At 42.9% G+C, this 17,868-nt stretch overlaps 1 protein-coding gene across 9 annotated transcripts in view; it reads left to right on the top strand.

Moving 5' to 3' along the window:
* syne1b (spectrin repeat containing, nuclear envelope 1b) overlaps positions 1-17,868 on the top strand; it is a 150,420-nt gene that overhangs the window by 27,520 nt on the left and 105,032 nt on the right. For 7 of the 9 annotated variants that reach the window (XM_031828581.1, XM_031828582.1, XM_031828585.1 and 4 more), the window contains 21 exons: positions 1,166-1,273; positions 1,692-1,829; positions 2,736-2,900; positions 3,132-3,244; positions 3,492-3,660; positions 3,882-3,978; positions 4,083-4,103; positions 4,542-4,744; positions 8,863-9,027; positions 9,283-9,435; positions 10,917-11,060; positions 11,313-11,480; positions 11,710-11,868; positions 12,162-12,326; positions 12,575-12,709; positions 13,004-13,162; positions 13,456-13,664; positions 14,488-14,596; positions 14,834-14,998; positions 17,124-17,291; positions 17,625-17,801. In XM_031828581.1, coding sequence (XP_031684441.1) covers positions 1,166-1,273; positions 1,692-1,829; positions 2,736-2,900; positions 3,132-3,244; positions 3,492-3,660; positions 3,882-3,978; positions 4,083-4,103; positions 4,542-4,744; positions 8,863-9,027; positions 9,283-9,435; positions 10,917-11,060; positions 11,313-11,480; positions 11,710-11,868; positions 12,162-12,326; positions 12,575-12,709; positions 13,004-13,162; positions 13,456-13,664; positions 14,488-14,596; positions 14,834-14,998; positions 17,124-17,291; positions 17,625-17,801 — 3,090 coding nt within the window. The remainder of the gene's footprint in view (positions 1-1,165; positions 1,274-1,691; positions 1,830-2,735; positions 2,901-3,131; positions 3,245-3,491; positions 3,661-3,881; positions 3,979-4,082; positions 4,104-4,541; positions 4,745-8,862; positions 9,028-9,282; positions 9,436-10,916; positions 11,061-11,312; positions 11,481-11,709; positions 11,869-12,161; positions 12,327-12,574; positions 12,710-13,003; positions 13,163-13,455; positions 13,665-14,487; positions 14,597-14,833; positions 14,999-17,123; positions 17,292-17,624; positions 17,802-17,868) is intronic. The other 2 variants (XM_031828591.1, XM_031828583.1) reach the window with 1 other exon arrangement.

Below are 17,868 nucleotides of genomic sequence, written 5' to 3'. Positions count from 1 at the left end.
GTTGAAAACCAAATGCTCGTCTAAAAGAAATAGGAGGTCAAGTCTAGATGCTTTTTACAGGGTAGATCTAGTATATAAATTGCCTGACTGAGCTGATGAGACAGTGGATTGCGCAGTCAGATGGAACAGAGTAAATAGGCATTTTAACATCATAGATTTAGCCGGTGGTAACTTGTGGAATAGATACCGACTGGAATTCCGTTTGAACCAATCAGCATCCAGGATTAGAACCACCCCTCCCATAAGTACTTTTCTCTGCTTTTGTTTTCTTTTGTCTTCTATTGTATTTGCGTTTTCAGTATGATTGTTCTAGTTTACCCAGCTACAGTATATTTAATATCAAGTGGCTAACTAATACTGGCACCCTCATTGTTGTAATACTTTATGTACTCTGTTATTGTATTGTTGTATCTGCTATTGTATTTGTGTTTTCAGTATGCTAATGCTTGTTGCTAACCATATTTCCCATTACACCAACGACAGCTTTTATGAAAAAATATACATAAAAACAATTTGTCATTGCATGAACTCGGCAATCATCTTACTTTCCTCATTGTGCATTACGTCATTCACTCACTCCATCTCTCCGTCACGCTCTCACTCCATCTTATGTTATCTTTCCTGTTGCATTTGAAGCTGCTTCTTCGCTACTTTCCAAGTTTTGCACTCTCTATCCCAAACCTACGGGTAAGTCCATCCATGCCCATGTAGTGTAGTGTCTGCCTGCAGTGTGCTATATTTCCTCTTCTTTATGTTTGTCATGGCTTCGCTTTGATTTTGCTTTCTCTCTCCCTCTCTCTCTCTCTCTCTCTCTCTCTCTCTCTCTCTCTCTCGCTGCCACTAATGCCTTTCTGTGCTGTCTGTTTGTTTGCATCTCTTCGTGTGGCTTTCTTTCCTGGATAGTATGGTCCTCAAGATATAGAGCAAATGCTTGAGGTATGTTGTCACTGAATACATAGATTCATCAGGGATTCTTATTTTGCTTTGAATCTTATTGTGCTTGCTGTGGTACTGGAAATATATTTGGAAGGTTTTGGTAGGAGTGGTTTCACTGTATGTAGTTTGTTGAGAATTCTGTTCGGGTTGAGAGAGGAAGAATAATGGTGCATTGTATTACCTGAATATTATGTGTCATCTGAATGCTGTGTGTTAACTGACTTCCCAGAGAGAAGAGCGTAAGGTTCTGAGAGAGCTGAAGGTGTGGCTGGATCAACTGGAGAGGGACGTGCTGCGAGTCCAGGGGGCAGAGGGCAACCTGACCGACAAGTACCAGGTTAGTACCAGGTGACCAGGGGGCAGACGGCAATCTGACAGATAATACCAGGGGGCAGAGAGCATCCTGACCAACAAGTACCAGGTGATTGGAACCAAATCTCATGCTACGTATGTAGCTGGCTAATGTTACGGTATATTTAGTTCCAGGTCACAAGGTAACGTACATCATACTACGTGTAGAGGGAAGAGACAGAGCGTTGTAAACACCATGACTCTTTCTCAATAATCCTTCATCAATTTCTTGTACCTTCATGTCCTCGCTGACGTTTTAAAAAAGGATGTGGGAAGAGGGCACTAAAAATCAAGGAAAGACTATTAAGAACAGGCCCATATTTGACTGAGCTCTACGTTCCTGTGTGTCATATACTCAATGTGAATGTAACACCTCTAATACTTGTGTTTCTACTTTGCTCCAGGGCTTCAAGAGTTTCCGTGTGCAGTATGAGATAAAGAAGAAACAGACAGAGCCTCTGCTGCAGCCGGTGCACAGGGATGGGAAGCTGTCTGTAGACCAGGCCCTGGTCAAACAAGCGTGGGAACGTGTCTCTATCAGGGTGAGTCAGTGTATTGCTGTCTATGGACCCCTGGACAACTAGCCTGATCCCATATTGCTTCAGGCAACTCTTATTTACAAAGATAGTCCACCAGGCTACTGCACAACCAGCCCAAGACTACACACAATCTATGGGCCAGACTCAAAAGGGCCGATTTCACGGACACAGATCAAGTCCACTGTAGTTATGGATTAGAGAGCGTACTATATGGAGGATCTCCATTGAAATAGCTTTTTAGTCCAGGACTAGGCTTTATCTCTGTCTGGGAAACCGGTCCACAGAGACCATTATAAATAGACTGTAACCTTTGTCATTGAGAAATTGTTATTTTTGTCCGCCAACTCATTTTCATTTGTCCTGTGTTTATTAGTTAGACTGAGACTTGCATTGCAGAATGTGAGCCCAGATAGCTATCATAATAAACTGAATGAGTGTTCAGTGAGGCGCAAGCTTTCGAAGGAGCGCTCATTAAGAGGGCATGCGAGTTTTGGAGCGAGGGGAACAGAAAGGGTTTTGTTCACTTGATAGAGTGTCCCCAGCCTATATGGACTGTGGACTGGAGTAGCGCAGCACTGTGGCCATCCACTGGAGTAGATGCTTGAGAACACGTGGAAACCTTTTTAAGCACCACCTGCTTTTTAAACAGCATGGTTAATGCTAATGCCTCGATTGTACTGTTTGTTCTGGCTGTAATGGGTGGCTGTTGCAGCTCCTGGACTGAAACTTTTGTGACAAATAAAATTTGATTTGATTTGATTTGATGAATACCCGAGTGGTCGAAACAATATCACTAACAAACCACATGGGAGCATAGATCACAGTTTTTGCCACATTTTGCAGACTTGCAGACTTTTTTATCCAGCACCTGCTCAAAGTCTTTGGACATGTAATATTTGCCTATACTAGCTCCTGGACTGGCACATCCATCTGGATAAGTCGTTGCCTGGCCCACTAGGGGTGATCGGAGCCTGGCTGCATCGAGCTGAGATCGCCTTGAGAGAGGAGATTCCCATCCAACAAGCCCATGAAGAGACAGCCAACGTGATCCACAGGAAGCTGGAGCAGCACAAGGTATTCAGCAAGAGCAAATCTCATAATATATACATGTGCTGTTGTAAAACGATCCTTGGATAGGCGTTGTGCGAATGTACAGCAAATCTCAAAATTCTTGGTTTTGTTGGTCATATAAGAAAAGATGACAAAGTCACAATGATGTTTTGGATGTTGCACCCGTGTCTAGTCTAAATGATTCAACAAGTTTTTCTTATATTAGCGTGCATGTATGTGGATATGTGTTTTTAGGAGGTACTGAAGAACTTGGAATCCCACCAGCAGACGTTCCAGCAGATCCACAGAGACAGATCTGTGAACGGGGTCCCTGTCCCCTCTGAACAGCTCCAAGACATGGCCGAGAGGTTAGTCATCCTTCAGTCATCTCTACATTAGTGTTAATACTGTTACACATCTATGGATGTCTCTGGACAATATTAGCCTGATCCCTGATCTGTTTGTGCTGTCTTGCCAACTCCTACGGTCGTTGTCAACCCATGAGTTGACAAGAAAACACAAACAGATCAGGGAAAATATGACATTACTTAAATAAGACTGATATTGATCAGTTTGATAAGAATGTTAATATGGATTTTCTATTTTGTCAAACAGGTTCAACTATGTGTCCACATCATCTCATGCCCACCTGATCAAACTGGAATTCTGGGAGATGAAGTACCGTCTGATGGCGTTTCTCATCCTGGCTGAGTCCAAGCTCAAGTCCTGGATCATCAAATATGGCCGCCGTGACTCCGTGGAACTACTGCTGCATAGCTACATTGTGAGTTGGCCTTTCCATTAGTTGTTACTGGTTTGTGGTAGCCTGGTGGTCTAGATCTATTTGTGTTGTTTAGCCAACCTCATGTTTGCCATGAAAATGACTATGGGAGTTGGTAAGACAGCACAAACAGATCTGGAACCACCAAGCTCATTTTCAATGGATACTGTTCCAATCGTATCCTCATGATAATTCCATGCTTATCTCACCATCATTCCCAACAGTCCTTCATTGATGGACACAAGTTCTTTGAACAGTATGAGACAACATTTAAGGCACTCAGGCAAGCTGCAGATGTCTACATCAAGTCTGATGGTTCAGGTAGGTTTTTTTTTATTTTGTGTGTGTTTACCTCAGATGTGCTTTGATTGAATGTTGTCTGTCAGAGAGGGCTAAATGTGCTAACTGTTGATTTCATATTCTAGGCATTAAGATCAGTAGGAAAGGTAAGTCTAGATTCATTTGGTATTGATATACAATAGCTAACATGGTGACCACACTAGCTTTTGATTTGCTGTGCACTAGTGGTTCACTGTCAAACAAAAAATCCAAGAAATCTGTAAGAATCTCACTGCGCCTGGCTGTTTACGAACTGACTACTCTATATTCTTCCACAAAGATCATTTCCTGTAACACAATTACTCTTTGCATGATACAGTAACAATAGTCACAGTAGGTCTTGGAATGTGAAACACTGCAAATGCAAATACCTTGCTGTCTTGACTTGCTTGGCTTATCCAACAGCCTTGAAACGTCTCTGTACTAGGCTCTAATTAATTAATTAATAAGATCTTGAGTAATTGGTTGGTACGTGACCCAATTAACCACTGAAAAATCATATGTCATGATGAAGAGAGAACTGACTCCATGATGTTTTCTTTCAGCTGAGGAAGCGGAGGGGGTGGGTAAGTTCCTGTCGGACACGTCGGCCCAGTGGAGGAACCTGTCGGTGGAGGTGCGTAGCGTGAGGAGCATGCTGGAGGAGGTCATCTCTAACTGGGAGAAGTACAGCAGCACAGTGGCTGGACTGCAGGCCTGGCTGGAGGACGCAGAGCAGATGCTCAACCAGTCAGAGAATAAAAAACGGGTGAGCATGAGGCTGGGTGGTGGCAGGCAAAAAGGGAAACATTTAAGCTAAGAGTATCTTTATTCCATGACAACAATTGATGTTTTGGAATAAAAATACTCTCAGCTTACATTTCTACCTCCCATTCCCTTTTTCTTATTGGTTTTACAGTGCATTTGGAAAGTATTCAGACCCCTTGACTTTTTCAAAAAAAAAATTGCGTTACAGCCTTATTAAATGAAGTTTATTTAAAAAATGTTTTACCTCATCAATCTACACACAATACCCCATAATGACAAATCGAAAACAGGTTTGAATTATTCTTTGCAAATGTTTAAAAAACCAAAAATTGAAATATCACATTTGTGACGTCCGGCTCAAATCGGTCTTATGTTGCAAAATTTGAAATTGTGTTTTTTACATTGTATAAAAGTAGAGTCTCAGAACTACACAATGGAATATCAAACACTACAGTTGAGGAACAATGAGAAAGTCATTTTGCTTTGAAAGTTGATGAACTTGTAAACTTACATTTGAGAAAATGCCCTTTGAATGTTTTGGTACTGCTATTTAAGAGCCCTTCTTTGTCTACACCATTCAGCATCGTTCACACTCTCTTAAGCTAACCCTAACCCTAACCCTAACCCTAACCCATCTCTTTAAGGGTTGATCCGAATATACTAACAACAGCAGTCAAGCATGCAAGCTAACTTGCTAGCTACTACATCTAAGTGAGAGAGAGAACAGCTCACTGAACATTACTCGCCCTAGCAGAGCTGGTTAAGCTGTTATGTTATCCAGAGCGTTGGTGACTGCAACTGTGCTTTCATATTGTCCATACGTAAATCCAGATTGTTTCGCGTTCAAATCAAATCAAATCAAATTTATTTGTCACATACACATGGTTAGCAGATGTTAATGCGAGTGTAGCGAAATGCTTGTGCTTCTAGTTCCGACAATGCAGTAATAACAAACAAGTAATCTAACTAACAATTCAAAAAAAAACTACTGTCTTATACACAGTGTAAGGGGATAAAGAATATGTACATAAGGATATATGAATGAGTGATGGTACAGAGCAGCATAGGCAAGATACAGTAGATGATATCGAGTACAGTATATACATATGAGATGAGTATGTAAACCAAGTGGCATAGTTAAAGTGGCTAGTGATACATGTATTACATAAGGATGCAGTCGATGATATAGAGTACAGTATCTACGTATGCATATGAGATGAATAATGTAGGGTAAGTAACATTATATAAGGTAGCATTGTTTAAAGTGGCTAGTGATATATTTACATCATTTCCCATCAATTCCCATGATTAAAGTGGCTGGAGTAGAGTCAGTGGCATTGACAGTGTGTTGGCAGTAGCCACTCAATGTTAGTGGTGGCTGTTTAACAGTCTGATGGCCTTGAGATAGAAGCTGTTTTTCAGAGTAGGGTTGATCCGAACATTCTGACCTTACAACGGTGGTCAAGCACCCAAGCTAACTGGCTAACATTGGCTCGCTTACTAGCTACTTCCATAATGAGAGAACTCTGACCATTTTTCTCGCCCTAGCAGAGCTAGTTAGGCTGTTTTCATGTTATCCAGAGCATTGGTGACTTTAACTGTGCAGTTGGCAACAATTTCATATGCTTTTTTGCCTACGTTTACTGACACCAGCCATATTCAATGGGTGTTGAGCGTTCATAAATTCATCAGTTATTCTGCGCACTGGCACACTAAAACGAGAGCCTTTTGTTGATACATGTTGCTAGCTAGCCAGGTAAACAATGAACCATAATCCCAATTTGCATGAATCTGTAGGTAGCTAACCAACCAGATTCAATGTTAGCTAGCTAACATTAGGCTATAACTAGTGGCTTTGAGATACAAATTATAAGATCATACACGTAACGTTAGTTAGCGAGCCAGCTAACGTTTGCTAGCTAGCTAACAGTACACTTGAAATGAAAATATTTTATGTTAAAGTTAGAAACGTATAATATCTGAAAATGTAGCTAGCTAGACTATCTTACATCATGGTTGGACGCGTCTCCTGTCGGATGCTATTGCCCTTAGTTTGAAGATGTAATCCAGAGGCAGGTGTTTTCTCCATCTCCTTAGCTGCCATACACGAATTCCACTGATTTCAAAACTCGGTCCTCCAGGAAGTGGAGAGCATACACGTAACGTTAGCTAGCAAGCCAGCCAGCTAACATTAGCTAGCTAACAGTACACATTAACTTGACATTAGGATTATGCAGATTTACTACAGATAAAACAAATTTAAAGTCGGTGTTAGACAGGATTACTGCTATATGGAAGACCAATCCAAATTCATCTCTCGGCATGTCCAGCCCACTCATTATCTTAGCCAATAATGGCTAGCGGGAAGGTTGCTCACATTTTCTGTGGCTAAACCAACTAGGCTCGTAATTTTATTTATTTATTTGTATTTACAGATGTCTTACAAGTTTGTTATTAAGGCACATGAAAGTTCACATGTTGGAGAAGGCATTTCTGCCCCCAAAAAATACATTTTGATTAAAACCCTGTGAAGTAGTGACCCAATACATACGCCTAGTTTCCTGAAACGGGTCACATTTACATAAGTATTCAGACCCTTTACTCAGTACTTTGTTGAAGCACCTTTCGCAGCGGTTACAGCCTCGAGTCTTCTTGGGTATGATGCTACAAGCTTGGCACACCTGTATTTGGGGAATTTCTCCCATTCTTCTCTGCAGATCCTCTCAAACTCTGTCAGGTTGGATGGGGAGCTTCGATGCTATTTTCAGGTCTTTCCAGAGATGTTTGATCGGGTTCAAGTTTGAGCTCTGGCTGGCCCACTCAAGGACATTCAGAGACTTGTCCCAAAGCCACTCCTGTGTTGTCTTGGCTGTGTGCTTAGGGTTGTTGTCCTGTTGGAAGGTGAACCTTTGCTGAGTGCTCTGGAGCAGGTTTTCATCAAGGATCTCCCTGTACTTTATTCCGTTCATCTTTCCTTCAATCCTGACTAGTCTCCCTGCCGCTGAAAAACATACCCACAGCATGACGCTGCCACCACCATGCTTCACCGTAGGTTTCCTCCGTAGGGTTCCTCCAGATGTGACGCTTGGCATTCAGGCCAAAGAGTTTCATCTTGGTTTCATCAGACCAGAGAATCTTGTTTTTCATGGTCTGAGTCCTTTAGGTGCCTTTTGGCAAACTCCAAGCGGGCTGTCATGTGTCTTTTACCTTTTACTGAGAAGTGGCTTCCGTCTGGCTACTCTACCATAAAGGCATGATTGGTGTGCTGCAGAGATGGTTGCCTTTATGGAAGGTACTCTCATCTCCACAGAGGAACTCTGTCGCTCAGCCAGAGTGACCATCGGGTTCTTGGTCACCTCCCTGACCAAGGCTCTTCTCCCCCGATTGCTCAGTTTGGCCAGGCGGCCAGCTGTAGGAAGAGTCTTGGTGGATCCAAACTTCTTCCATTTAAGAATGATGGAGGACACTGTGTTCTTGCGGACCTTCAATGCTTCAGGTACCCTTCCCCAGATCTGTGCCTCGATACAATCCTATCTCCTTTGACCCCATGGCTTGGTTTTTGCTCTGACATGAACTGTAGGACCTTATATTAACAGGTGTGTGCCTTTCCAAATCATGTCATATCAATTTAATTTACCACAGGTGGACTCCAATCAAGTTGTAGAAACATCTCAAGGATGATCAATGGAAACAGGATGCACCGGAGCTCAATTTAGAGTCTCATAGCAAAGGGTCTGAATACTTATGTAATTAAGGTATTTCTGGTTTTATGTTTGATAAATTAGCTAACATTTCTAAAAACCTGTTTTCACTTTCTCATTATGGTTTATTGTGTGTAGATTATTTTTATTTGTATTTTATTTAACCCATTTTAGAATAAGGCTGTAACGTAACAAAATGTGGAAAAGGTGAAGCAGTCTGAATACTTTCCGAATGTACTATATATGCTTTTTGGGTCAACATTACATTTGAAGCGCTGTGCCAAAATACTATTTTTGGCTGTATAGACACCCACTATGTCTGTTGGCCCCTTTAAAGAATATTCAATGTTGTATATTCTATGCTCACAGCTATTGCTATCAATTGTGTAGAGTTTCTGTCTTTCTTCTTCAACCCTAGGACTTCTTCCGGAACCTTCCTCACTGGATCCAGCAGCACATGGACATGAATGATGCAGGGAACTTCCTGATCGAGACATGCGACGAGACCGTCTCCAGAGACCTTAAGCAGCAGCTGCTTCTTCTCAATGGGAGATGGAGAGAGCTGTTCGTTAAAGTCAAACATGTAAATTCTTTTTTTTAAATCTCCTATTTTTCCTGCACCTACGATTATGATTATTGAGAAGCATACTTCTGGATTGGGCCATGAAACATGGCTGTAGACTCATAAGTCTACAGCCATGTGTCAGGGCTAACCACTATTATTTAGGCTGTGAGACTCAGGTGTCATAAAAGATCTTGGCATTGCCTTTATAAGCAAAGTTCACATTGAATGCTCAAATTATAAAGACATTCATTGTATTCACTGTTTCCATGGCAGTATGCTAGAGCGGATGAGGTGGACAAGTTGAAACAGGACTATCAGGACTCTATCGCTACTCTCAAAACTTTCATGAATGCAACCAATGACAAGATGACTGCCCCTGTCCAAGTGTCCTTCCTGAATGTCAGGACATTCGTTCAAGATGTTGAGGTACCCATCCCGTACATACAGTGCCTTAAGAAAATATTTATAACCCCTTGACTTATTCAAAATAATGACAAAGTGAATACATGTTTTTAGACATTTTGGCAAATTTATTGAAAATCAAATACAGAAATATGTAATTTACATAAGTATTCACATCCCTTTGCTATGTAACTCGAAATTGAGCTCAGGTGCATCCAATTTAATTTGATCATCTTTGAGATGTCACTACAAGTTGATTGGAGCACCTGTGGCCAATTCAATTGTTTGGACATGATTTAGAAAGAAACCCACCTGTCTATACAAGGTCCCACAGCTGACAGTGCATGTCAGAGCAGAAACTATACCATGTCCAAAGAACTGTCCGTAGATCTCCGAGATGATTAGGTATATATCTGGGGAAGGTTATAAAACAATTTCTAGATTGTTGAAAGTTTCCAAGAGCACAGTGGTTTCCATCATTGGAAAATTGAACAAATATGGAACTACCCAGACTCTGCTGGCCGTCCGATCAAACTGAGCAACTGGGCAAGAACGACTTTGGTCAGGGAGGTGCCCAAGAACCCGAAGACCCCTCTGACAGAAGTACAGAGTTCCTTGGCGGACATGAGAGAACCTGCCAGAAGGACAACAGTCTCTACAGCACTTCACCAATCTGGGCTTTATGGGAGAGTGGTAAAATGGAAGTCACTCCTGATAAAAAGGCGTGCCTGGAGTTTGCAAAAAGGCATGTGAAATACTGAGAGCATAAGGCAAAAGATTACCTGTCTAACACCATTCCTACCATGAAGCATGGTGGTGGCAGTATCATGCTATGGGGAGGCTTTTCAGTGGCAGGGTCTGAAAGACTGGTAAGGATAAAGGGGGAAAATGAATGAAGCCAAATACAGGCAAATCCTTGATGAGAACTTGCTTCAGAGTGCAAACAACCTTAGACTGGGGTGAAGATTTATGTTCCAACAGGATAATGACCCCAAACATACAGACATACCCAAGACGACTCAAAGCTGTAATCGCAGCCAAAGGTGCTTCTACAAAGTATTGACTCAGGGGTATGAATACTTAAGTAAATGAGATATTTCTGTATTTCATTTGAAATAAATGTGCATAAATTCTAAAATCATGTTTTCACTTTGTCATTATGGGGTATTGTGTGTAGATGGTTGAGATACAACTCAATATAACCCAGCTGTAACATAATAAAATGTGGAATAAGTTAAGTGGTATGAATACTTTCTGAAGGCACACAGAACATACAGAACATTCACATTTGCTTTTCTTTCAAAATTGATTGAACTACCTATAAAGTTTTCAACAAGGCTCACTTTGTTGCAATGTCATCAAGCTGTTATTGTAAATCAAAACATTTGTTCTTTATAGACATTCCCGGTTACGTAAATGGTAAATCAATTAATTAATACATAAATACTTAAAGTAAGAAGGAATGAACCGAAGTTTGATCTCTGTCCTTCCGCATCCCTTTCCAGGACATCAAGCACAAAGTGCCTGCCATGGAGGCAGCCTGTAAGACAGCCACCCGCACCGCCCAACTACTGACCAAGGACACATCCCCGGATGAGGTCTCAACGATGCTGGCTGTCATGGCTTCTATCAAGGAGGAGATGAGCAAGGTGACCATCCAGCTCACCTGTTCCTGTTCGAATTGTTCAAAATTGCATCTTTCCCCTCCTCCTTTCCTTGGAATAATCATTGATCAGATATTACCTAATTGCTGAAAGTTATTTACTGGAAGCCCCGCTTTCACCAAGCCAACTTTGTTAGATCAGTGATTACCTCTTGTCTATCACCTAGTCTTTCCGATCAGCCATTCCTCTCCAGATGACCTTAACACTACCTCTCTCACTGTGTCCTCCTTCCACCAGATAAGGGAGAGGTGTCTGCCGCTGCTGCGGGAGGCCCAGTCACTGCTTCCCCCTCTGGAGGAGATGGAGAAGAACATCACCGGGTTCTACCAGGCTCTGGAGAAGGCTAGCCACATCACCTGCTCCAGGGACTCAGAGGCCCCCGGGGACTTCAAACAGAAATGCCAAGTGAGATCAGGAGGGTCAGGGGTTGAACAGAATGAGTGATGAAACGTGCTTGAGGGATTAGGTTTTGGTTGCCGTTCAAACTGTTAGACCGACTTTCTACATAAACAAAACATAATTCTACTTAATCGCCTAATTAGTTAACATAAACAAATTGCTTAATTGACCCATTTATGTTATTACTAGTAACCCAAAGTCTCTAAACTCTACTATCCTGGTTCTGCCTCTCCAGGAGCTGGTGACATTCACCCAGAGCTGTAAGAAGTGTCTGACAGTGATTGAGAAGAACCATCAGGGCATCCAGAGAACCCTGGACAGCAGTAAGACCCTACAGCACATGGACATGGCCCTGCTGCAGAAGAGAGTTGTTGACCTGCAGGCGTCCTCACGGGTATTAGACATGACTATACATGGCACTGCAGGCTTCGCGGTTAGGTTAGGGCTGTGTGTAATTTTGGAAATGAATGAATAAACATAAACGATCTTGATCAATCAATCAATCATGGGGTTTTGACAGAGGAAACGTATGTAGCGCACTGTGTAATGTGAGGGAGAGTGCGTCTGAATGACGTAGCCGCGCTATACAGCATGTTCAACTCAATTCAATATAACTTTGCTGTCCCTGAAGGACATGATGGTGATGATGAGACTGCTTGTGAGTATGTCTGTATTTGTGTGTCGCAGGCCATGATCAAGGAGTCCACTGACTGGAGGAAACACATGGAGGCCAACAGCAGCTTAATGAAGAGGTTTGATGAGTCCCGTGTCGAGCTGGAGAAGGTGCTCAAGGTGGCTCAGGCCTCTCTGATGGAGAGAGGCCACCCAGAAGACCTGCTCAAAAAACACACAGTAAGACAAGAGCTTGCTCATGGATAGGACCAGGGTTTTAGATGTTGTTTGATCTGGACTTAGATCTGTTTGTGTGACATTGCCAACTCTTATGTTTAATGTTTGCCATGACAATGGCTGCACACTTGGCTGCACAGCACAAACAGATCTGGACCAGGCTAATCTTGACTAGGGAATCAGTAGATAAGGGGAGGAGGGGTAGGATCATAAGGAAAATCTCAGTGACAAATATTTGTCAATATTTGCAGGAGTTCTTTGGGCAGTTGGACCAGCGGGTCCTCAATGCGTTCCTGAAAGCGTGTGATGAGTTGACAGACATCCTGCCAGAGCAGGAGCAGCAGAGTCTGCAAGAGACAGTCAGGAAACTGCACAAACACTGGAAGGTTGGTGCCATGTTGACAGAAAGGACACGTACTAGCTATCATGATCATTCAAAGCCTATCAAATTCCTCTTCAATGTCTTGTGCACTTCGTCAGTCCTGGATAGACCTTCATTGTATTGTATAGTATGTTCAGGTTAACAGTGAGACTGAAAGAGTCCCTCACTCTTTACTTCTTCCCTCCCTCCCTCCCTCCCTCCCTCCCTCCCTCCCTCCCTCCCTCCCTCCCTCCCTCCCTCCCTCCCTCCCTCCCTCCCTCCCTCCCTCCCTCCCTCCCTCCCTCCCTCCCTCTCTCAGGATGTCCAGACAGAGGCGCCCTACCACCTGCTGCAACTGAAGGTAGAGGTGGAGGGAAGCAAGCTGATGGTCTCCCTTCAGGAGTGTCAGTCAGAGCTGACCAGGGAGAACAGACACCTGTCTGGCATGGGGAGCGAGAGGCTGGTCAAGGAACACAGGGTGAGACGGGTTGATGGCTGTGGTCTCCATCCTGATCTAATAGTGATTTCTATTCCAACTCAGTTTGCTTTGCCGAAATCACATGATCTGGCCCATACAGGCAGTGAATGTGTGGGGACTGTCACTCTACCCTGTAGAATAAAATCTATCACAATCACAGTGCTGGTCCACAGTGCATATTTCAGAAATTGCATTTCATGATATAAGTTATTGTTTGATGATTGTCAATTTATTTGGTACTTGATGTCTCCCTGTGATAGAGATTGTCACATTAACAATGTACCTTTCTGCAGGGCTTCTTCAGAGAGAAGGGTCCTCAGTCTCTGTGTGAGAAGAGACTACAGTTGATGGAGGAACTGTGTCAGAAGCTCCCGGACAGAGACCCAGCCCACCAGACTCTGGACAGCTCTAAGAAGGCCTACTCTGAACTCCGGGAGGAGATAGACAGCACCCATCACAAACTGATGCATCACCCTGATAAGTGGAAGGAGTTTAACACTAGGTAATAAGGCCTCACCAACGATGCTGATCCAAGACTGTCATGATGATGATTTGTATTATCTTATTAATCATCATAACATATAATTTTGTTTTGTTTTTGTTTCAAGTCCAAGGACCTTTTCAGCCTTTTTGTAGTCACTCATTACTCACTATCCATATTTATGCACTGACTAATAACAAACCTGGGTTTGGCAGAGTATGGCAGTTGCCATACCATAGCGTAGCTCAACACCAACAATTTAAAATAGGCTACTGAAATCATTCCAATCCTGATTAAAAGGGAAATGCAGTTTAGCGGATAGAAGGGCAGGCTTTTTTCTGGCTGGCTGAGCGGGTGGGATGTCTTTAGAGCGCATCGAGTCGAGGCATCTGCTGTGAACAGAGCAACTTTTCTCTTAAAACAGTGCAGAGGTGGAAGATGGCTGTAGATGGCTAGGTAACTGCTGTTTGACTTCACATGAAACTAAACTAGAGTTTTCAATCCCGGCATTAAACTAGTGAGCAGCAGCTAATTGCTGTATGTTTGTAGAATGATAAATCCCCTAATATCGACTGAAGGGAATGAGGCTAGGTGATAGTGGCTGTAGTAAATTTTGCTTGTTTTCGCTGTTTTAGAATGTTTAAATTGTGTAGAAATACATTAAATGAGCTTTAAAAATGTATTGGGTGGGGGGACCCCACCCTGTCACATTGCCATACCCTAGGTTTAGCTGAAATGACGCCACTGTAACAAACCACTAATCTATTTACTATTTAAACCTAATGAAAACTGAAATATTGGGTAGATATACAGTATGATCATACTTTGCCCATCTTCATCCCAGGTTCTCTGAGCTGTCAGCCTGGCTGTCGTCTAAAGACAGCCAACTCAGACTGCTGAGGAAGCGAGCCAATGACCCCAGCAAGTACGGACAGGTCAAGTCCACCATTACAGTAAGTTGGAGTCCCCCTGTGTGTACGACAATGCATATACTTTATGTTTTAAAGACATCAGGGTCGTTGGGTTCATTAGGAACCAAACTGACATAAATGGACTAAAACAGGGAGGGACTACCTGGGCTTTCCTTTTCAAAATGTTTTTCAATGGTGTGCCCTACTCATTATGACCCTGTTAAGCTAAATACACTGTACAGAACAGTAACCATTGACACCTTACTCTCCCTTCTCCAGGAGCTGAGGAACGATGCAGAGCTGCAGGAGGGGAACCTGGGCTGGCTAAAATCCCGTCTGTCTGTGCTGATAGAGATCTCCTCTGAGACAGATGCACAGAGGCAGGCTGGGGCCCTGAATAAACTTTCCACCAACTTCAAGGGCCTCCTCTTCTATCTAACTGAGGTAAGGAAATTAAGCTTGGGAAGGGTATTACATTACATATAAGGTTTGTTCCACCTCAAAAAGCACAAAGAATAGGAGTTTTGACACCCAGTATCTCAGATCGTTGGACGTCTATAAGTACCTAGGTGTCTGGCTAGACTGCAAACTCTCCTTCCAGACTCATATCAAACATCTCCAATCGAAAATCAAATCAAGAGTCGGCTTTCTATTCCGCAACAAAGCCTCCTTCACTCACGCCGCCAAGCTTACCCTAGTAAAACTGACTATCCTACCGATCCTCGACTTCGGCGATGTCATCTACAAAATGGCTTCCAACACTCTACTCAGCAAACTGGATGCAGTTTATCACAGTGCCATCCGTTTTGTCACTAAAGCACCTTATACCACCCACCACTGCGACTTGTATGCTCTAGTCGGCTGACCCTCGCTACATATTCATCGCCAGACCCACTGGCTCCAGGTCATCTACAAGTCCATGCTAGGTAAAGCTCCGCCTTATCTCAGCTCACTGGTCACGATGGCAACACCCATCCGTAGCACGCGCTCCAGCAGGTGTATCTCACTGATCATCCCTAAAGCCAACACCTCATTTGGCCGCCTTTCGTTCCAGTACTCTGCTGCCTGTGACTGGAACGAATTGCAAAAATCGCTGAAGTTGGAGACTTTTGTCTCCCTCACCAACTTCAAACATCAGCTATCTGAGCAGCTAACCGATCGCTGCAGCTGTACATAGTCTATTGGTAAATAGCCCACCCTTTTTCACCTACCTCATCCCCATACTGTTTTTATTTATTTACTTTTCTGCTCTTTTGCACACCAATATCTCTACCTGTACATGACCATCTGATCATTCATCACTCCAGTGTTAATCTGCAAAATTGTAATTATTTGCCTACCTCCTCATGCCTTTTGCACACATTGTATATAGACTCCCCCTTTGTTTTCTACTGTGTTATTGACTTGTTAATTGTTTACTCCATGTGTAACTCTTTGTTGTCTGCTCACACTGTTATGCTTTATCTTGGCCAGGTCGCAGTTGCAAATGAGAACTTGTTCTCAACTAGCCTACCTGGTTAAATAGTTAGAAACAGATTTTTTTTTAAAGCTAATTGCAGTGGTCAGAACCTGTTGAAATCAGGATTTAGGATGGGACATAAACCTAACAACTTCAATGACTAATTTCTCTGAAGATGGGACAAAACAACCAAATTCGCTGAGAATAGATTGCATAGGTTGAAGAAGCAATACTCCAAGCCGCAGCTCCATACTACTTGCCAGACATAGAGAACTTATACTGTATACTGGCTTTTATGGTGGAACAATCTGAGATGTTGGGTGTCATGGCTTCAGAACAATCTGAGATGTTGGGTGTCATGGCTTGCTGAAATGACATGGAAAGACCCACTTACTTAGTTCTCGTCGTTCCAGATACTGTAGGACATAGGGCTGCAACCATAGTCAGAATTGCATGTAGAACTCGATGGCTGCAACACTCTTCTGTTGCTGAAGTCTGTCTTTTGCAACAGTTTGTCACATGAGAAACCTATCTCCTCCAGATTGACATTAGTGATCCTTATTACAGGTCCTAGCAGTGTCTATCTGGATCAATCCTGGAGCTGAATTATTCTATTAAATATAGTCTCTGTCTTATTGAAGAATAGTCTAATATAAATCAACATACTGTTAGCCAGGTAGCCAGCGCTGTAGCATAACCCTTGTCCGGGCCACACAGTCAGAACCACAGCATTATATTGCACCCACATTCCTGATACTCTCCCTCTGTGGTTTGATCATCGATCCACTACTATCACTACCTCAAGGTGATATGTTATCGATTGTTTGGGTCAGCTAGGGTTCCTTATCACTGAGTGAGGCTGTTTCGCTTTCCTCTGTTGTCTCCAAGTCTGTTTTACCAACTTCCATGGTCCTTATAGCAAGAGTTGTTGAATATATTTTCTTCTTTAGTTTGCTCCACTGTTCTTGCACCTTGGTTTGAATGCGAGGTATCTCTGTGATTTTTGGTGTCAAAGTCATGTTTTTGGTGTCTAAGTCCTGCATTTGTTTTGTTTTGGAAATGGGAATTCAATTTTTTTAAATTATATTCTCTTGTATTTTTGTCTCCCAGTCTGAGAAGTTGGTCCTGGCGGTGGGGGACTGTGTGCAGTTCAGGGAGGAGGTGCGTGGTACGCTGGATGAGCTGGTGCAGGGTCAGCAGGAGGTACACCAGGAAGTGACCAGGATACTGGACTCTGAGACCGTCAGGGAGGCCCAGCAACTGCTCCAGGTTCACCAGGTAAGTCGGACTGGAGTGGAGCACCACTGGCTGTCTATGTTAGATGGATAACTGGCCGCACATTGCTTCTGATTAGATTGAACTATTCTCAAAGGTTTATGTGATGTAAAATGATTGAGTTGGAGCAACAAACTTTGCCCTGTCTGTTGGAATTTTACATTGTATTCATGAAAGAAAATGATGTTTTTTTGTGGTTGTTGGAAATGTCATTTTTCTTTTCATACTGAACAGTCGATGCATAATTTTTTCAAACAGTAATACAGTATATGACATGTAAAGCATCTGCATGACATTCCAACACGTACATCTTGATTGTCTCTTGTCCGTGTGCAGCAACAGCTGAAGCGTCTGCGTATGAAGAGGAAGGATGTGCAGCAGCAGATCGCCAGGGGCCATCAGCTACAGGCTGAGGAGGGGCTGGGGGAGACCTTACAGCAGGACCTGCAGAGTCTGGAGACAACACTCAGCAAGATGGACCACACCATGGACTCACAGGAGCAGGAGTTAGAGGTGACCTCTCTCACCAGAATGTACTTTCTGGGGTTATTGGAAATCCTCTTGCAAAGTGTTTCAGAGC

Source organism: Oncorhynchus kisutch, linkage group LG7 (assembly GCF_002021735.2).
Source record: "Oncorhynchus kisutch isolate 150728-3 linkage group LG7, Okis_V2, whole genome shotgun sequence".
Classification (NCBI taxonomy): domain Eukaryota; kingdom Metazoa; phylum Chordata; class Actinopteri; order Salmoniformes; family Salmonidae; genus Oncorhynchus; species Oncorhynchus kisutch.
Note: the sequence above shows the minus strand (reverse complement) of the source record. Positions and strands in the feature narration are given on the sequence as shown.